Source organism: Sylvia atricapilla, chromosome 4, assembly GCF_009819655.1.
Source record: "Sylvia atricapilla isolate bSylAtr1 chromosome 4, bSylAtr1.pri, whole genome shotgun sequence".
Taxonomy (NCBI): Eukaryota; Metazoa; Chordata; class Aves; order Passeriformes; family Sylviidae; genus Sylvia; species Sylvia atricapilla.
This window is the reverse complement of record NC_089143.1, coordinates 60,544,001-60,566,286: the sequence shown is the minus strand read 5'-3', so window position 1 is coordinate 60,566,286 and position 22,286 is coordinate 60,544,001. Positions and strand designations below refer to the sequence as shown.

The following is a 22,286-nucleotide window of genomic DNA, read 5'->3' as shown; positions in this document are numbered from 1 at the left end:
GTTGCCTCTGGTATCCTGGCTCCTGTTAAACTGCTAATATCTTCAATTACCACTTATTTTATATACAAAATTCACCACTGAGGTTATATTTAATTTTCTACTTCTGTGAAAGGGTGAGATACACAAGAAAGCAGCATCCAGGCAGTTCTTAGTCTTTAGGAATAGCATAATTGAAGGAATTACAAAGTAACCCTGAAGCTCCATATTGTGACTGCCACAGTTGTAATTTATTTCCACTGTACTTCAGATTCACACTCTTCACAGGAATGCAGAGCAGGAAGTTTTAAGGTAGAGTAGACTTATACCTCCCCCTTCCTCAGTACAATACAGATTACTACTACCAGTACTTGGAGATAATGCATAATTCAGTTTGTCTTGGATTAATTGTGCAAGGGAAAAAGAGCAAAGAAAATTTAACCCATAAAGAAAGAGGTCTACTCCACACAAAGTCCTCAGCTCTTTCTGAGATAAGGAAACACAGTAAAGAAGCAGACTTGCTCTTATTTTTGCCCTTTCTCTTTAATATCAAGCACAAGGATACCAAAAATAAAGCAGCATGTTTTTCTGGATTCAGAACTATGTCAAGCAGAAATTACTTCTCACTTTTAGTAAGAGGGATCTTATTTTTGGATGCACTTGAAAAGTGTACTGGGAATGGAGATTATGATTATTTTCTTGAAAGATTAAAACAATTATGTTTTGACTAAAATGTACAACTGTGATGTTCTGGTAAACAGCGCTGAAAAAATATAAGTTACCACCCAGAGCAACTACTACTCTCCATTTCTCTCTGTTACATTGTATTTTAACTTGTTTAACCCAGCCTCTAAAACAAGCGCACAAAGGAGTAAAGCCCAACCTCCCTTCCGTCCGAGGATTAAACCCAGGAAATAATTTAATAAAACTCTACAAGAAAAATGACTTAAGTGTTGAGGACAATGCAGCACTAATGTGTTTCATAAGCACTGCCTTACCGGCTGTGAGGGGGTCAGTGCACATGTCACTTCTGCTTTGCTTCCATGCCAGCAGGCACCGCAGGCTGAGCGCATCCGCCGCCGCGACGTGGCTGTTGAACGGCACCATCAGCTGATGAGCCTTGGCGATGCCACAGTAACTCGCTGTCTCAGCCACCAAGGGCAAGTTGTCCAAAGATTTTGCTGCCTCGGAGGCCTGACTGAAATGTTCCAGAGCTTTGTTATAGTTCCCCTAGTGAAGAAGGGAAAATAATGTTAAAAACTGCTTGTGGTCACCTGTATTTACCTTGACATTAGAGCCTGCTCCTCTGATGCCTCAGAGATGTGGCAGGCCACAGAATGACTCATGGCAGGGCGTTAAGCAAATCACTCTCCCTTGCTGTCTTCTAACCTCTAAAATCCACATAATACTGCTCATTTCTTTGAACTGAATAGTTTTTTGGTTATCGGTGTAGCATTTTGAGCATACAAACCCAAGTATATTCATGCTAAGTATTAAAGATTGCAACCATGCCATTTAGAAATTACATTGCATTCAACATATCTGTGGGCAGAAGGGCACTAATTTATGGTGGTATTAAATTTTAAAAAGTAATCCTAAAAATGGAAAAAAGAGGATAAAAAAGTGATAGACTTAAAGCACAGAAAAAGAACAGAAATTAAAACTTACTCATTTTTGGGAGAAGAAAGGGGTATACAAAACCCCAGGGATATTCCTAAGTACAAAAAGAGAAACGGTAGGAAAAAATGTAGCCCAACTGTTGCTGAATAGAAAACTCAAATCATTCATCTCTCTATCCTACCATTGGAATGGAATTCTGCTGCCCTGATGGCAGAAACTTCCTGACTGAAAACATTTTCAGAGCTGTCTTATCCTTTCACTCTCATCTTGATTTAGTAAGACTGAAATTCCCTTCTGCAAAGAGCCAGGGAGGGCAGACTCCAACTGGTACCTGTTTCACTTGATACTGCTTTTTGGGATAAAAATTCCTATAACCGGTAAAATGTGCTTATAATTAAAAAAGGATAAAAAGAGTAATAGAAATTCTAGTAGTCTCTTAGCTTTGTTTAATACAGCAGAAGAGCAGAATTAGGCCTATGAGGACACAGCAATGAATAAAGAATGATAAGCTGTAATATAATAAAAAGCAGAAACACCTACTTACCATACTCAGGAGAACTATAGCAGGTTAAGTGATGCAATTAGTGAGAGGAATGCAGCAAATCAGACTAAGAAACTTGAAAAAGGTGAAATGAGAAATGACAGAGTGTATCATGCAAACTTCAGAGTGTACATATTAAGTAAGCAATCTGCTTAACAAACTGGGAGAAAGGAGACCTAACAGTCCTGCATAACACAAACCCAGGCATTTTAGGAAACAAGAAACATCTGGGTAAAACAATCATGACTAGAAGGCAAACAGTGTGTGCAGCATTAAAAAAAAGTGCTGGTGAGGGAATAGTGAGATGAGAGAATTGGAAAGATACAGCAACAGTATGAACAGAGCAAAGTGAATTTGGTCAAAGTGATCTGTGTTTGGAAGAACAGGAAGAGTTATATCTCTGGTTTACTAAAGGTCCCCAAGGATAGATCTGGATATAAATAGAGATATCTTTAATTTGATGGACAGTACTACTGCAAATTTTATCACTGGGGGATGTACAGAGTTGAATAAAAAGACCCTAATAATGACTTAACTTAGAGAATACTGGTGATGACAGCTGACACCAGCAGGCAGCGATCCAAAAGAGGAAATGTTAATTCACACTCAGTTTTGGTAAATACTACTGACCTGGCAGAAAAAAATTATATAGAAAACAGGGCATTGCAAATTTCAATATTTTTATATTTATGTTTTAGCTAAATACTTTATATAAATTAATATGATTAAATTACTGCACTTGTCCCCTTCTACACCACTGCCCCAGCTCAAGGCAGAAAATTCTGAACTGAGAAAGAGAATTTAAAGAATAATCAAATAGAAATTAGTTCTTAAAACACCAGTTCTATCGAATTGGTTACTAGCAATGGTGGAAGAAGGAATGAAACACCGAAGCAGTTAAAGAGAAATTATTTAATTATTTTTCAGATTTGGAGAAGAATAGGTCAGCACAGTGTCATACCACCCTGCTTTCTTCTAAGTTTCAGATCCATTTTACAGCTACTTCATCAAGTTGTCAAAGAACTTAAAACTTAATTTTCAATGGGAAATTCAGCATTTATATTAAGAACACATGTAAACAGAAAACTCTCAGACTAATTTAGTGATTATAGAGTAAAAGAAAAATTCTACTGTTTATGAAAAAAAACAAACCAGGACAAACAGGATATCAATTTTGGTAGTGGGAATTCTCTGTAAGAGGAATCCAGGGAAAAAAAAAGGGAGCATTTAGGTGAAAAGCAGAAAGTTCTCTGTTCAATATATCACACACAGAATTTACGACAAAAACATTGCAACAGAAGATAGAACGGGTATTTCTATTTTTTATTTCATTCATAGTGAAAGCGCTTCCTAAGTTCCATATTATCCAGCATACAGAACAAATTCTTTCTATTATTTTTGTATCTAAATAACTTCGTGTAGCAATTCAGGTCTAAAATACGTGTTAAAGCATGAATCTTTCACTTTTGTAGCAATGTCTTTAACCCTTTGGATTTCAAAACCCAAGTGTTACTGCAGTGAAAGCGGAAACAGAAGAGAAAGTCCTTCCACTGTGACATATTTTTGACAAACCACTTGATGCTAGAACACATTTCATAAATTTGGCTGAGAGAATGTAGAGAAGAACTTTATCTAAGATGACAAACAGCTCATTAGTATGCAATGCAGTCTACATTCACGTATAGTGCAATGAAATTTCATTTGCATTAACCGATGACTCTTCATGGGCATATATGACCCAAATGGTGATTTGAATGCAGATTTTTCACAACATGTAAACTTTGTCCTGATCTAAATTTGGAGGTTTTTATTCCTCTATTTTAGAACAAAACTCTATGTGTTAAATATGATGTGAAATTTTCACCTTTCCCAGAAAATTAAGGCACATTTAATTTAGTCATGCAGTGACTTCTCCTCGGGTAGCTCCTGCAAGATGCAACACCTGGATCAAATCCTCCTGTGTCACCTCATGGGCAAAACCAGATTTTACCAAGAGGTCGATCAAGTTGTTTGAGATCATTAATACAAACAGTACTTACTGTTTCATTGTGAACTTTTCCAAGTAGGACATTTGCATCCACCACGCTCTGTCTTAGATTAGCCTTCTCAGCATCCTTCATAAACTCTCCCAAACACTCCACAGCCTCATTTGATTTTCCCTGACTGAAACAAAGGACAAGGACAAAATGAAATATTTACTCAGATGGCTTCTTCAAATGCTGAAGATCTGCCCCCTTGTTCTGAAACAACTTTGTGATGACTCATCCATGACAGGATTTTATTTCCAAATGGCCTTCAGCACTACCTGTGCTGGGCCCAGTGAGACTACTCCACACAGAATGTCTGAGGGCAAAACTGCATCCTTTCAGCAAAATAGAACAAAACTTTCTTTCAGAATATTGTGCCATATTTTAAGGCCAAGAATGAAAACACAGGTGGATGATTTAACAGGGCTTTTGGACCTTCCGTGACTTTATTTTATTTTTACTGAGCTGCTGATAATATTTTCAATTCAGATGGAGCTGACATCCTGACAAAACAGGGGAAGGAGTAATAAAGTAAGGGTTTTTTTTTTTTTTCAGTAAGGCTTTTTGTCATTCAGAGCTGCTCTAGAACCTAATGGTGGCAGCAGCAGCTCCACAGACGTGCTGTATCTCAGTTCTGGGGTGACAGCTTTTCCCTGGAACACAATACTGCCCTTTGGCTGGGTGGATCAAAGGTGGCCAGGGTCAGACAGGCAAACCTATAAACTGTGGGTTGCAGGTGCCACCCCCAAATCCCAGTGAGCTCAGAGCAACCTGAGGTCGCAGCTGCATCTAACTTGAAAACTGGCTAATGTACTTTGACAATAACAGTTTGCAGATTTTTTTTTTTTTTAATAAAGCCAGTCATATTAACAATATAAGACCATGGCAGTGGGATTGCAAGATACAAGACAGACATCTGAGATTGCTTGTGAATAAGGCACGGTGCCCTTTTTCCCTTTAAGGCCAGAGTGTTACTCCAGCTGACCTCAATATTAGCCATGAACTTGAGTCACAAATGTAGGAGTGTAGCATGTTAAATGTCAAGGCACAAAGCAAGACAGAAAATCCAATCTTAATTAAGAAATTCACAAAAATAGGAGTTTCTGTGAGTGATAAAGAATGGTGATCTATTTTCTCACTATCTTAAACCACCTTCAAGTTACATTCCTGCAGCAAATGACGGCTTGGCATTTATTTACTACACAGTTTTTATTATAAACTGAATTATGGGATATTAGGGATATGTGCTTTCAAAATCTGGCAGAACTCTGAATTTCCCTCTTTTATGCTATTCGAGTAATTAAAACAGCCTGCCACAAAACAGGAAACACAGCTAAGCTTAGCTGCAAATTTACAATATTGCAATGATTATCTGTATGTGACTGAGAGGGCAAGATTACTACAAAAGGATGCTAAATCACTGCAAACTAACATCCTTGAAATGCTGAAGTATATGCTACTGTAAAGCTTAGTGGTCAATTAGCAGACTTGGATTTACTAAACTTTCCTAATTCAAGTATTTTATTACCATAAGAATATGAAACATACCAGACCAAATGTAAACATTTGCCAAATGTCAAAAGGCTTCTAAATTTTAGAATTAGAGACACATATTTTTTTTAACCGTTTTTTTTTTTTCTAAAGAAAAGAAAATCAAATGTTCCCCTACAGAAATACAGCACATGATTTATATAAGTTAAAGGACAAGGTTAAAGTGTTAGACAAATATTAATTCCAGTTTTTCTAGTTTTCTATATGCAGTGCACAGGTGCAACTTGAAGAGCATATTATATGGTATAATCATTAAATCCATTCAACCAGACCTTTGAGAGTTAAAAACATATATTCTGAGGAAAAGGACTCCTTGGTCCAAGGAATGAGAATGAAACAGTGCAGAATATTTGTGTATCAAGGTGATTCCAGTTTCCAATTGGGAAAACAGGACTGTTAACACCCACATCCCCTGACAACTGTCCAATTATGTATATCACACTTGGCCTACTGTTTGCAGTAGAAGTAATCAATAAAGGATGTGGTTGAGTGAACATAGATTTTGGTTGAACCAATGCATGAAAACTTAATCATTTACTCAGAGTGGAGAAATCAAATAGAGCAGAGATGAAACAGCCACTAAGGGGTTTGTTGATTGTGCCACCAAGTTTGTGGGCTAGAGGCTGAAAGTAATAAAGCAAATGGAATCAGTGACAGGAGAAAATGTAAAAAGGTTTTCTTAATTTCATGAATTAATAGAAATGTTTTGATGTATTTTTGGCCATTTTTTATTTTTCACATCAAAACTTCTGTTCCACATATAGAAAATATGAAAATTGCCAGGGCATATAACCTCTTTGAGGAAAACAGGAATCAATTTGATACATATCAGAAAGATATTTCTCACTGTTAGAACTTCACTTACGCCAGGTAGCAATCAGTTGGTACAGTTAAACAATTTTTCAGAGGAAGTACTTTTAAAAGCACTACAGCTTGAGATATTTAAAGTATGCTAGGAGGATTACTGAAACATTTTATCCTGCACAAGACCTGATAACATGATAAACAGGTCTTTCCTACTCAAAAGGCTAATATTTTATAGTTCCTTCAGAAATCTACATGTTATTTTATACAGCCATATATTTTCTATCTCCTTAGACATCACCATCCTAAATGCATAAAATGCAATTTCCTAAAGACATAGTCATTCATGATCCCACAGAACAGTTATGATGACTTCAGCAGAAGAGATTACACATCTACAGCAACGCATTTTCCAGTTTCATGCTAAAATGCCCTATGAGATTTTTACCCCTATTAGACTTTTATGAAAATATGCACCTTTTATAGGATTGCTCATGTGATGGAATTGGATGTATAAATCATGTGTCCACAAAAAGTCATTACTATGGTGGACACTGGCAGAATAAGTCAAGAACACGATGCTATTATGTCAGGTTCTTTTCCCTGGAAAATGACATGACTAAATGTACATGATAAAGATTTTCAGTTTCACATGGTCTCTGGAAACATCTGCAGCAAAGATTTCACAAAATATTCCAAAACCATGGACAGGTTCTGAGGCATTCAGGAGGGCTCAGGCACTTTCTCCAATCTGTCAAGAGGAAATAAGTGCTAATTCTCACAGAAATTATGGTTGTAATGCATTATTTTTGGGAAACAGTCATCTTCTTGTGAAGATGTTATCCATCAAATTTAAAATTATTTACACAAATCTAGCCTAGATCAGGTAACAATACAAGTAAAGGAAAATTGAACAAGCTGCATATGGGGATTCTGTCACCAGCAGTAATTATTGGTGCATTTATCCAAGATGTTCTGTGTCCAGCTCTGGCATCCCCAGCACAGGATGGATATGGACCTGTTGGAGTGGGTGCAGAGGAGGCCACCAAGATGCTCAGAGGTCTGCAGCACCTCTCCTGGGAGGACAGAGAGAGCTGGGGTTGTTCAGCCTGGAGAAGTTGCCAGAGAGACCTTACAGTATCTAAAGTGAGCTTATAGTGAAGATGGAGACAAATTGTTGAGCAAATGTTGGGCCTGCTGCAACAGGACAAGGGGCAAGGGTGCTAAACTGAAGGAGGGTCCATTCAGATTAGATGTAGGGAAGAAATGTTCTACAATGAGAATGGTAAAAGTTTGGAACAGGTTGCCCAGGGAGGTGGTTGGTGCCCCATCCCTGGAAATATTCAAGGCCAGCCAAACTGGGGCTTTGAGCAATTTGATCTGGTTGAAGATGCCCCTACTCACTGCAGGGGGTGGACTAGCTGATCTGTAAAGATCCCTTCCAACCCAAACTCTTTTATGATTCATCTATCATTCTATGATTCATAGGTGCCCAGAATTTTCCTCATGTAAGTTTCTCAAAAAACTGAAAGTTGCTGAGAACCATCACGATATTTTACAAGGTTGAACAATAAATGCCTATCAAATACCCAAAGCTCTTCAAAGGAGGTCATGTGTAAGGGGTTTAATTTGGTAAATGCTTTCATGGTAAAACTAGCAGATGAGTTCTATAAAAAGTACTACAACAGCCCTTTTTCAGAGAAAGGGTTTATGGTTGGGTCTTCACCAGGAAGAACTAATCTATTCTCTAATCTGTTCTTCAATTGATTAAATCCTATACATGAGATTGAACTCCTCTCTCACCTGAATTAATCAGAATATTCCTCTTCTAGGAGACCACCCTAAATCCTAAACTGAGGAGTCTTACTGCTCTTAGTATCTGCTCCCACTGCTCCTCATCTACTGCTTTTCCTTCTTTTTTGAATTGCAATTAAATTTGAATTTAACTGGAAAGCAGTGGGACTGTCCATTCCTGGATAGCTAAAGAATGCTCCCAGAAGGTGTGGAATCCAGACTGGATGCAGAAGAAAATCACTAGCGACTCTGTCTTTGGGTCTGCTTTTAAAGAAAACAATTGCACTGGCATGGTCTTTCAGATAAAGGGTTTAACAAACTGACTTCAAAAAAATCTCAAAATCTGCAACTTCTGAGTAAATAAATGCATGTGTCCTCATGCCAGAATGCCTAAATCACAGAAAGGAAGTTAATTAAACGGTTTACCAGGGATGTTCTCTTGACGATCTTAACCCAGCCTCTACCTAGACTGCTGCTTCTTGAGAATACAAGGAGCTCAGGAATGCTACTGAGAGCTCAGAAAACTTCGTACTCATTGCAAACCCACTCATTCTAACAGCCGGTCTTTTAGCTACTAAATCTTTCTTGGTTAGGCTTTAAGAGAATTTTAAAACTGGGACCTGGTATTCTTAGTCTGTTCTGTGTCTTTTTGAATATCTTTTCCCATGTCCTTATTTAGGAAGCTCAAAATACATGTAGACATGAATTATGCATCAGAGAGCTGAAGAGGACTGTGGTTGTGGCTGATCCCTGTGTGCTTGGGTAAGGCCAAGAGACAAGGGATCTGACTCAAAGAGGAGAATTTACTCTGCACACTGAAATAAACCTGGTGACAAGTCCCTCTCCATAAACAGTTGCCAAGATCTATCATGCATCATATGCACTGAGGTCTTCAAACATAGCATAAATTAAGAATAAGCTGGAACCTTCACTTTTATCTCATTTTTCCCTATCTCATCTGATAATTTCATTAGACTACTTTCTGTTAAAATTATTGGTACCTGAACTAATTCATCTGGAGGAAGATTTTAATGTCAGATGCTGAAACAAAAATATTGAACAGAAGCATCGTATTTGCAATAAATTTGTACCTAGTTAAACATGCACAAACCAGAAATGCCTCCACAGAAGTGAATCAATAAGTGGAAACTTACAGTTCAGAAAATAGTACACTGAGACACCCATTGAAGCTGGCTATATTCTTCCAGGTTTTCTCTCTTAATCTGGAAAACAGGTCTGCATTTCTATTTTCCAGTAAGGTAGGATTCTCCCATAAACAAAAAAAAAACCCAGGCAACACTTAAAAACCCCTCAAAATGTGGAAGAAAAAAGACATGTTACAGTTTACAGGCAAAGAAAAACTAGAACTATACACTTTAAAAAATGTGTAACAGTTTAAAACAACTTTCGATGAAAGGGTCACTTACTGCAAGAAGGACACTGCTTAAAATTTAAGCAGTCAGTAATGGGAAGCGACAGACCTCTTAACAATTTCAGTCTTTCACAGCTGAGTGAATCTGCACTGACAGTCAGACAAGGCTGTGCTAACCTACCTTGCCAGGATCTTGGCTACAGCTGCATACGCTCTGCCCAGGCCAGCAGAATCACTAAGGAACGTGAAGATTTCTAGAGAGGTGACCAAAACCTGTGAAAGAGGAAGATAAAACCAGTACGTTTTTTGAATTTCCCAATGGGAATTTCCACTTTTTCTTCTCCTCCCAATCTCTCTGTCCACACAGATTGCGAAATTAAAGCCTTCCCACTTCTGCAACTGTTCTCTAATTAGCCATAATGGGACTAGGGTTTTGATCATTGTTTATAGTTATTTGAAATTACTCAATAATTATAAATCAAAAAGATGTAACTTGCAATTATGTCTCTGTATTTTGGCAATTTGCAAAAGACCAAAGAAGTACTCCGTTATTTGCAGTATAAATTTCCTTATCTCTAATTTAAAAGGTTTGAAGACCCAGTGCTTTTATGAGTTTCTGATAATCAATAACTTAAGTTGGTATCCTTAGCATTCATACTGTTTTAGAATTACATGCTGAAATACCACTCAGTATTATTTTTCTTTCTTTAATCTGTCACAACTTACCTTAGCACAATTCAGATGCCCCAAAACTGAATAAATTACAGGTTATACATTTAATCTATGTTGTCTTAAAGTACTGTTGATACTGCTGCTATTTTTCTGATTAATTATTCACACACGAGATTCGTTAACATTAGCTTGGAATCTACTCTATTATTATGAACCCTCCCATAACTGAAGGCTTATGGCTGCTGCATAAAAACATATGATCTTAATTTAACACTGACATCACCTGTACTGCAGAATTTCTCTTTTCATCCATTTTTTTTCCAGTGGCGATGACAGGAGAGTGCATATAAAATTAAATCTTATTCTTTCATCCCTCCTCTTTGTTGCTTGACCCAATCTATTACACACATGAGAAAACAGGAAGTCTCCAAAGACTCTCTATGGAAATCCTTTTTGCACATTTCCAAGAAAGGAGTAGTGAATGTCATTTACCAGCTCTGAAGGGGGATGGGAGATGCTCAGGGACGTATGATTGTATCCTGCATGCCCCAGGATGCCTGTTTATACTGAGGTAAAAGATTGGGCATTTTCTACCAAGAGTGCCTCCCCTGCCGCTGGCAAAGTGCATAGTTCAGGAGAAGACAACCTGTGTGTGCTAGTGCTGTGGGTGTTACCATTTCCATTGCTGTTTCCACCACTCAGATTTCCTAGTTCTTGAAGGAGTTCTACTACATGCAGCAGCATCCCTGGACATGGCTCTTATTCTTTAGCTACACAAGCTCTGCACCAAAAGCAGCATTTATTAATGTGCACTGCCCTATTTATCATTCCTCAAGTACTTTCTTATCAGTAGTGTTCTAATGTTGCACCCTATCCTTGCAGGTCACTGCCAATTGAGTTATCAATGCATTAGGTGTGACAGAAAGAGTACAAAGGCACCTCAGTTAGGAAGTTGTCACATCAGTTCAGAACTCTCCCTAAATTGAATACATACATGATGTTGTCAGTGCCAGTAGTACATCCTTCTAATAACCCAGGATGGTAGCAGAAATATACAGGTGTTGAGAAATAATTCTTGGTATTGTATTTAACTCAGGGGACCTACAGTATTTGTTGTAATAATCGTGCCCATATTAGAAAACCTGCTCTTAGAGTGTCAGGAGGTGTCACAAATGTTATGTGCTGGACTGAAATAGCTGCTACTTTAAACTGGCCTCTACAATATTAAACCTGGACACAGGGCCTGCAGTCATTATTATCTGGCACAAAAAGGTTAGGAACCTAACGCTTTGGCTACTGTACATTTTTTTTCTATTAAAGATATCAAAAAGCCCGAATAGTGCAGATAAACCCAAGGACAAATCATACACAGCATGGCTGAAGTCAAAAGTTGGTTCATTGCAATGCTGAAACAGCTGTGAGAAAGAAGAAAGTAAATAAATAAAGCCACTCATTCACATTGATGAAAAGTGCTTATTTTGGTCCCAGATTACTACCAGTCTACACAAATCAGATATTTCATTCTTAATAATGAGGAAATAACATTAATTAAATCATCTTCATGAAAGGGAGGAAATCTTGACAAATCACCATAGAAAATGTGCTCTTTATGTCTGTATTTCAAATAACTCCTCCAGCTTCAGGTAACACATAGGAACACAGAAAGGGACACAGGGGCTTGATGGAAAGGAGCTGAGTAGTGCCCCTGGATACCACAACTGCCCAATATCCATTTATGTGAAAGAAGTGAAGAGAGTTCTCCTCTCCTGTGATGTATGCCCAACCTTCAACAGTCAGGATAGAAACACTTCAGGATAGAAAAAGAGGAACAGATAGAACACCTTAAAATGATGGTGAAACACATAAGCATTACAGGATTTCATCTAGAGTCTCTTGAAAATACAGCACATTTTAAATTTCCATTAAAAAAATTATAAAGTTTACATGCTGGAAAATCAAGTGGAATCAAAACAGTGATACCTGCCAGATTCTGTAAAAAGCCTAAAACCAATGAATGGGCATGAAAACTTTCCTGATTATTTTTATGAATAGGAACAATAATCCATCTAACTGTCTTCCTGTGGATACCACACAGGAAAAGGCATGCATGTGGTAGAGAGTATTGAGTAGGTAGGGCTCGGCATGGCAGTCATCTATCAGCTCTCTGGGAAGTGGATAAATATTGGGAAAACGGATCATTTGGATCTAATGGAATTTATAGGTTCCCAATGAAAGGTTGCCTTTGGACAGAAGCATAGCCAGAAAATAGTATTTATATATATACATATATATATTAGCCATTCTGTGCAGGGGAAAATGACATCCAAGGAAGAGGTGGAATAATTAATAATTAACGCTGAAAACTCCTACACAAATGTGCAGTTTTACAGGATGGGAAAAATTCAGACAACAAAAAAGCCCCCATCTTATTAAGGTAAGTTGCTTCTGCTGCAGTATTCTATAGCAAATATTGTGTTTGAAAATGACATCTTGGTAAATTTCTTTGTAATTATTCATTAATTCATTTATTCATTAATGAAAAATATATAACCATGTGTAAATAGATGTTGAATGAGATTATGTAAGAATCTGTACTGGTAATGTATATTAAAACCAGTATTACACATATTTAGCTAAATTTCCTTCTCCAAAGTTAGACAAAATTTCCAGAGATTCAGAGTTACTGAAGGGGTGAAATGTCTGGTTTTTTCTTTATTTTTTTGTTTTGTTTGTTTGTTTTAGAATTAGCCATGTAAAAAGAATTCTGAGGAAGGAAGCTGTTACAATAGATTTATCTTGATCATGCTTGACTCCATTATATAATTATAAAATTTCCATATTGTTTCAAAGACAGTTTGATACTTCAAACAAAGTGGGAAAAGATTGTTGTATATGAGCATGAAAAGATTAGAATAATGCACAGTTCTTTCTATCTTTATATAAAAAATGTAACCTAAGTTTAACAATATAGCAATTATAAAACCAGATTGATTCTGGTCATGGGTTAGTTTTTGGATCAATGTGACTAAGCATACTGACTACCTCAGAATTCTTCTTCCGAGGGTCTGTGGAAATATTAGATTGAAAAAACCAAATAACATGAAAGTCAAAGGCTAATACAGTGGGTTTCAATCACATTTGCTCCTTTGTGCAGTATTGGGAAGGTAGAAGTTGAAAGTGGACTTCAGCTTTGTCTTCCACATAACAGACCACAGGTCTCTTTCCATGTCTTTGTAAGTCTGTTGTGTCTACAATTACGGTATAAAAATAAAGTATTAAGCTCTGCTTAAATCCAAAAACTAGAGCCTGTTTGTGGTATGGCTCTCACACTAATTCTCAAGCTAGTGGTGAATTTCATATTTATTTCCTTTTTCAAGAAAAGTATTAGTGAGCTCTCAGGCCCAGATTTACTTCTCAGTTATCTTGGCATTATGCCAGGCTGACCCTCCAGGGCTTATTCCATTAATATAAAGCAGATACAGGAGCTCCTGCCCCAAGAACCCCCTTCATCCAAAATCCCACCCTTTATTTTTTATTGTTGTCACACCTGTAATTCTTTTCTATGTACACAAAAACATGCACAGACACCCCATTAGCGTATGCAGGACTCAGACAAAAGCACAGAGGCTTTGATGAACACTGATACATCTGGAGATAATGGACAAAAGAGCAAATATTGAAAGTATGAATTTATGTTGAATAAAGAACATCTGTCCAAATCAACACAAGATTAATGCTACTAGCAGCATTTCACTGTTTTGGTAAAATACCTTTCTCTGACAAGCACATGATGAGATAATGTTGATTTATAATACTGTAACTTAGAAAACCACAAAAACATAGTTCTTTTCTCAGCTTTAGATTTTATATTGTTGCCAAACTTTATTGGAAATACATTTATTTTGATTTCTGCAAATCTAGCTGTGTTTAGCCATTTCACAGCTGGTGAGCAGGAAAGATGCTTCTGCCTCATTTACACATCTTGAACATGAATCAGACTATCAACTGGACCATTAGTCAAAGAGATCAGTAGCTAATGATTCCTGACAGGCACTGCAGTGGCAGGCTAGGGCCCAGCCTGCCTAGCAGCATCTGACAGGATTTTTCTGAAGCCAACAATAGGTGTTGGTAGACAGACAATGCAGTCGAGTGAGACTACAGGACTCGCACCACTTTGTACCTCTTAAATACTTTCAGAAAAAACCGCATCATTCTGATGGTTGCTAAATAATCACTTTGACACAGTCCAGTGAAAATAAGAGACAATAGAATTGTATGCATAGGCACTTGGCAGTGCAATGAACTCTGACCAGTCGCTGCCCCAGAAATGCATACTTAAAAATTACAAAAAACCTTAATTACCATAATTTGACTGTACATACACACCTGTGGTCATGCCGAGTGAGATCAAAGAAAAGTTTCACAATACAAACCCAGATGTATTCTTATTTTTGCCATAATACAGCGTGGGAGAGGTTGGACAGCAAAAGAAAATTGTGTTGTTGATGAAATGTATTGATCACAATGAGCAGAGCTCATTGATCCCAGTATCAACTGAATGGCAGGCCACACCTTGTTCAGTGCTAAACGTGTTCAGGCATAAGGAGCATCGAGGGTAGAAGCTGCACATATTCCATCTACATGCTCACAGTTCACGGATCCAGAAACTGGGTGCCACACCCAGGAAAGAGGCAGCTCTCCCTGATTTGACTGAACTGTTACTTCTCCCTCTTTACCCACAATAAAATTCACCAACTCAGTCCTGTGAATGTTAACTCCTTGCCCTTAGCTACATCCACTTACACCAGCTATAGTTTTGGATAAATTACCAGAAATCCACATATGTTGTAAATCTTCTTACAGAGACAGAAAGAATTTGGCTGGAATTGGCCAAACTGGTCTGTTCTGGAACTCCTGTTCCAGGATATTTGGATAATGCATAGCATAAGCACACATCTTGGAGCAAGGACATCAGGGACAGGGGAGGGAAGTAGAAGAATCCACCCAGAAGTCTGTCCAAATCAAATGCCAAAGGGGAACACCCTTGATGAAGACTTTCCAGATCTAGGACACGGCCACCACTGAGGTGCTGTTTGGCTCCACTCCCCTGTGGGTCACTAATACAGTCCTCACTCCTCCTCCCCTCATTTACTGGGCTATCAAGTGCAGTATTTACCCTCATGCTTTACAAACACTCAGCAACACATGCTTCAGGTTACTCGTGTGTGCATCTGCTTGAAGGATTAAGGGAGGGAAGACAAACATTTCACTCATTCCTTAACAGTCTATCAAGATCAGACCTAAGGGTCTTTGCCTGTATCAAGTCTTGTCTGCTTCATATAATACTCAGGGCACGTGTATTTTGCTTTGATTCGAATGGATGACATGTAAACACAAGTAAGTAATTGAAAAAGTTCCTTTCCCCAGAGTAATTGCGAACTTCTATTGGCTTCCACAAGGTCAGGAGTTCACCCTGTGTGCTTCATTTTGCTGCACAGAAAGCTTAAAGAGATGAAATGTGCAGATGATAGAAGAGAAGTTAATTTTTGTTTCTGCCTTGATGTTCTTAATTCTGTGGCCTTTTGTGCCACCAGTAATTATATTAATTCTGATTCTTTACACAACAATTTTGCAGGAATTAAGTAATAATTTTCTTATTTCCTGTACCTCCTAAATGGCTTTATTATTCATTCATATTTGAAAAAATTTTAAAAAATCATCCAAGTTCTTTAGAGCAAAAAACCTATACAAACAGCAAATCAAAGTATTTTCATTTACTACTATCGTACAATTTGAAATTTCCACTGCAAAAGACATTGCCCTAGTAAAGGTTATTGCACTCTATATTTAGGACAGGAATGTAATGTTTTCCAAGGCAGCCATTGTTGACATATTTCTTCAAAATACAGCATGGCTTAACAGTCTGGAGTGAAGAAGCTTCATCTGTTACCCTTTAACAGCAATATAAGAGGAAAAAACAGTTTATGTATCCTTTCCATCCTGACAGATGTGACAATAGCTGGAAACACTGTGCCTGCCAAGAGCTTTTATCAAGTATGTTATAACAACTAGTAATAAGTGTAAATAATAAATGGCTACGATCTTATGGGAAACGGTGGCAATACTAAACAATTTTTGGTGCTTGCTGATGGGAGTCTGCTAGTCCTGGAATTCCCTGGCTTCCCAGTAGAGTTTTGGCCTGACAATAAACAACAGTTTAATACTTTATCTAATCCCAGCCAGGAGGTAAGTTCAACAGCAAGCTTTTGCAGATGTTCACATCCAATAATCTATTCATAATTGATGAAACAGGGAGGTCAGATGTAATGGTTGCTACTATTCCAGCAACAAATAAATGGTTATTGACAAAACAAGGCAGTGTGGCGCTGAGTGCTGAGCAGTGACAAGCATGAAACAGTGCTGAGACAGAAGTAGTGATGTGAATATAGCCCTTCATCTTGAGAATTCCTCTATGTGATGTGTGGCACCAGGGCCACTCTGACACATAAGCAGATGGAGGTGACTTGTAAAGGCAAAATGAGATTCTGCAAGTACATAAAAGACAAAGGCAGAGCCAGGGGAAGAAACAAGGAGAAAAAGGTGGACAGGACTGGAAATTGGGGTAAGTGCAATAATGTGAATTGTTAAGAAATGTTTTTGTATAGCAGCACTGTGATCTAGATGTCTGGACTGTTTTTATCAGACTGTTGTATCTACATGAATGTACCTGGCTGTCAGAATGTACCCTGGCTGTAGCCTGCTAAGACAATAGTATCATAATATACATATCTGCATGCTTAAATGCCCATTATTTCTTAGACCAAGCACCTATAATATTCTGCTTCATGCTTACTAATATCTTGAACAAATATTTTTAACTACACAAAGTTTTCCTCGCTAAAAGCAAGTAAGCAAGCAAGCAAACAGCCAGCTAAAATTGGCATAGCAATGGTAAAAACTGCAGAGATAAACTAGGAACGTATAAAACCAATTTAAATTAGATAATGTAGTGGGTACTTTTCTGCAAACCAATGCAGAAGTTAAGGAAGGGATCTCATTTAGCTGAAAATCTTATATTCTTCAAGTTTTAACCCATGCAATGCAGTAAAAGGATTAATAGACTATTCTTATTGACTGAATAAAACTTGATGCAAATATACACTTGAGATCTTTTGCATCCATTTCAGTGCTAAAAGATAGTATTTCTACAATGTTTATTATCTAATATACTAGTATGAAAAACAGCTGAATGAAATGAGGACCTTTACTGGTATATGCAGTCATAAAAAGATTTCAGACAGAAATATTTTAAATATTAATATTACTAAAATCATTTAAAGCACCAAGGAATGTGAAATCGATTTCTTTAGAAGTACAATTTATTTCACACTTTGCTACCAATTCTTTTGATCAGCTCTGAAATAATACATAAGCTGAAAGCAAAACAGCAAAACAAATTGCTTCTAGCAAGGAGGCACCAAGCTCTCAGTTTTACACAGACATGCCTCAGTGTTTTAACTTCTCAGGTGATTTATCTGTCAAAGAATAAATTTTAAATTCCTCAAGATCTAATGCCTGAATCAAACCATATTCTACAATTTAGGTGTCGATGGTTCTGATCAAGCTGAGTGGTTAAGCATTCGTTAATAGTTGAATATACGACTTGTCCCCTCAAAGTCACTGAGAATAACTGAATTGAAATTTAAACACATATTTACTAAGCGAATTGCTGTAGCTTGAACTGTACCAATTTGAGAAACCAATCTAATTTCAAAGGCCTTAGTTTACAGATTTTTTTTTATAATCTGTTCATTAGAAATAACTATACAATGGAAAACAAAACCTCCCAGATTATGAATCCATTTGCATTTAAGTACTGAAATTCCTGAATTGTAGAGTACGGGTGCAAATGTTTCCTTTCTCACAACACATTGAGAATCTGACTTCTGTAAGAAGATTAGATTATCTAACAGAATCAGAAAATTTCTCTTGCAGTTCCTCAGCCATTTGCTACAGCCCTGGGTGTAGAACGTGCAGTTTCACTAATGGAAGTTCACAAATGGGCTGGCAGTTCCTAAGACCTTGTATATTATTATCAGATAACATAAACAATGGACTTAGACATGCTGTAGCTTATCCCTTTCCCTCAATTATGTACAGCATTTAGGTTCTGAGGTATAGCACAGCTAAGCTGGAAATCCAATGTGGGAATGAAATATGGGGAAACTTTACATTGGCAGGTGCTCAAAAAAAAAAAAAAAAAAAAAAGGAGGAAAAAAAGAGCATATTTTATTGGCTACTCTAAAAAAGTTTTAATAGAAACCAGAGAAAATACCTAAATCACACTCTCTAACTGGCAGGAGACACTCACTGGAGTTTCAGAAATCTCAGTCAGGACAAGCTAACTATAACCTTCTTTCCCAGAAGCAGACCCATGGTATCTGTGTCCCCAGCCTGGCTGCCAACCTGCCAGGGAAAGCACAAGGAAGAATCACCTGCACTGGCCAAACCAGCAGAGAGCACACAGAGCCTGCTGCATCCCAGCAGCAACACCAAAAAGATGAGACTGAGCTCAGGCTCCATGACTGCCAAGTGCTCTGCCCACCATGCCTTGTGAAAACCAGATGTAAAGATATTTTGATTCCCTAGCAGAGCAGTTCAAGGAATGTTTATGGCTTTGTCCTCAATTTTTCAAGATATTAGAGCTGAGCAAACTCCCAGTAAGGGAAGTTTGCTTCTTTTGAGCTCAAACATAACAGTTAGAAATAATTTTCTCGGAAATAATTCAGAGTCATACAAAGAATTCTCTTGATCTTGGAATATCTATTAGGATGTCAAAATAATTTCATTAGTGCTGCACTGCACTCCCTTCCAGTTCTTTTCCATTCTCATACAGAAAGTGTGTCTGTGTGTGTAAGTGCTGGCATGTGCATGTAAGGCAATAATAATAATAAATAAAAACAATAAAATATTACAATTAATAGCTTTAAAGTAAAGATACTAATAGATTTGTACTAATACAAATAGATTTTGAAGTTTGGGAAAGCAGTTTTGATATGCTGAATAGCAGAACTTCTAAATACAAGATGTTTAATATACATATTTAAGTAAAGCTACACAATCTTATAAATATACATAAATGAATAAACTTTCATACTGTTTCAGAAGGAGAAAAACAAAACAATGCTCTCCAGGCATAGCCCTTAAAACTGAGGTTTTAAACTTTCTGTCACCAACTTGTATTCATTCAGATTCTTGAGAACACCAGTGGTCAGATAAGTCTAACATTCTGAAAAGGGGCTGTAGATTCATCTAAGGGACTGTGCACTCAAACTTTCAACTCACTGCAGCAGTCCTACTCTTTTGGGGTGTTTGTATATGTAAATTGAAAACTGTAATGGATGAGATGGAAATCCAGCCATTCATAGTGTTTGGAAGCCATTCTTATGGGACATGAGTCTCTTGAAGAGTAGGATCAATATCAACGAGTTGCTAGAACATTTATTTTCATTGTTGCTGTGGGAAAACATGGAATTGTGGTTTTTCTTATCATCAGGTAATGGATTTTTTATGTATTTAATATTTTTTGTTTCTCATGCTCTGTAATTTTTGCATAACTAGACTACTGTAATTCTGTAGAAGGACTGCATTTAAGAGTGTCTTCTTACAGATGATGTTCTTGTGGCACATTTATCTTGACAAAAATCCACATTACTGAAGGGAGTTTTTGTGCTGCCATTAACCAAGAAAAATGCAATCTGAACCACAGACTGAAAAGGAAAATGACACCACGTTTCAAGGCAGGTGTAGTGGACACTATAACACCAAGGTGCAAAACTGTGGTGTATGGGAAACTGTTGAAGGAAAGTAGCATTGCAGCATCTCAGGCATAATCAGAACCCTCTCTCCCCCCAGGTTTTTAAGAAACTGATTAAGATAGGAAAAATCTTATTTACCTTAAACCAACAGAAGAAATCCTTCCTTCGCTGAGACTGTTAACTCTCATGTCCAAATAAAAAGTTAGAACTGCCCTTCACTTTAAGAATTAAGTGCTAAATTAACAACAATAAAATGAGTTGGATGATCAGACATTCATCTCTTTCCTGAACTTCTAGGTCTTCTTTAGTATTGTCAACACAAACCATTTTTAATTTCTTAATTCCCTCAGCATTTGAGTCAGTATATTTTGTCAGGACAAAGTTCACTCCCAATAGTAATTCCCTCACAGAATTTTGTTTGTATTATCTTTACCAGTGTCTAGTAGCAGTGGGACCCTTCAGGAACATGAAATTTATTCAGTTTCAAAATTAGGCCACTTCTTTCTCTGTACATGATCTATTGTCAGTGTCAAGATCAATCAGAAGTGCCTACCTTCTTAGGAGGCTCAAAGTTTTGGGTGTAAACCACTAGATTCCTATATGAATGTAACTTTAAAAACAGTTTAAAAATCGCTTCAATGAGAGTGGAGCGTCTAGGAATGATGAGACTTCTTAAACTGGTATGCTAAGATGTTTTTCCCAGCATGTGATGCCATTTGCTAAGCTGAAAATGTTAGACTTCATTACTAATGGCAAAATATCACTTGGAGATCAGTAAAGGACAATATGGCTGATTTAAAAGAAGGAAGTCTGAAATAATTTCCATTAAAGGGTATCTTTGGATGTGTATTGTGAGTCCCCATTCAAGAGGGTCTTTTTTGTGGTAACAATGATAAAAGCTTAAACCCAAACTCAGTGGTCTACTCAGACACCACTGACTTGAAGTTCAGCCTTCTAACTTCACATGCTCATTCTTCTCAACAATCTTACTCAGTATATGGGAGAAGAGAGAATAGAACTCATTCCACCTCTTGTAGTTTTACTTGCTCAGATCCTCATTGATTTACCAAATCCATCCATTCATCCATATGTGCATAATCCATATAATGAGATATAATAGATGTAATCAGGTAAAATAGACTGTACATTCCAAATTCAGAATATCTGCATCCCACTCATATGCGCCCAGCTGCGTGAGAGGAGACAAAATTTCCAGTCATTTTGACACAGACTTCTACAGAAATTAAGTTTATGGCCATTAATCACCTCTGATTGCTTTAACAGGGTAATTTTGAATGTGAAGATGTCTTTGCAAGTTAATAAATTTTCTGGATAATTTTATGCCTGTGGCTTGTGTATCGTAATTCTGACAATTCATGCAGATAGCATTATGTCATAAATTACCACATTTAGCTGGGCATGAGTCTCATGAACACTGCCTCTATTATTTAAATGTGTAACATGTCTGAAGCACAGGATTCAATATCCAAAATAAAGCAACACTTAGAAAAAACCCTAACAACTTAGATGAGGAATGAGGACTGGATTTTTCCTAATAATTTGGGATGCAACTCTAAGTGAAAGAGAAGAAATCTGTGATACCCTACACTTCAAAGAATTCTTGAAAGCCCAGCCTAAGAAAAAAAAAATCGCATATCAGGCATTAGATTATAACACCTTATGCAAGATTTCTAGAGACACACAAATGTTTCACTTAATACTCTGCTTGTGTGAGTCTGAGGAAAAAACAAGCAAACAGTAACTTTTACTTTAAGATTAGCCTAGATGGAGAGCTCTCCATAACAAAATCTATAACGTTTAAGATGAAATCTATATAATGTGAACTATTAATATTTTGTGGAAAAACCATTAGGCTTGATTATAAAACCAGAAGATATGAAAAATATTATGAACATATCCCACTGCTACTGAACATAATTAGTTCTCAGGTTTTTAAACTTGCACACGCTTATATTTTTACATCTGAGCAGCTCCACTGAAATCAATCATATATATCAAATCAAATTAATCTAATTTATACAATTATACACCAAATCAAATTATGTTAAACACCAAGTCCCTAGCAAATAAAAAACCTTCTCTAACAAAAC

At 37.1% G+C, this 22,286-nt stretch overlaps 1 protein-coding gene across 1 annotated transcript in view; it reads right to left on the bottom strand.

Moving 5' to 3' along the window:
- Positions 1–845: 845 nt before the first annotated feature.
- TTC29 (tetratricopeptide repeat domain 29) overlaps positions 846–22,286 on the bottom strand; it is a 67,617-nt gene continuing 46,176 nt past the window's right edge. The window contains exons 7-9 of the mRNA XM_066318069.1: positions 9,867–9,958; positions 4,177–4,300; positions 846–1,206 (exon numbers count right to left, since the gene is read on the bottom strand). Coding sequence (XP_066174166.1) covers positions 907–1,206; positions 4,177–4,300; positions 9,867–9,958 — 516 coding nt within the window. The 3' untranslated portion in view covers positions 846–906. The remainder of the gene's footprint in view (positions 1,207–4,176; positions 4,301–9,866; positions 9,959–22,286) is intronic.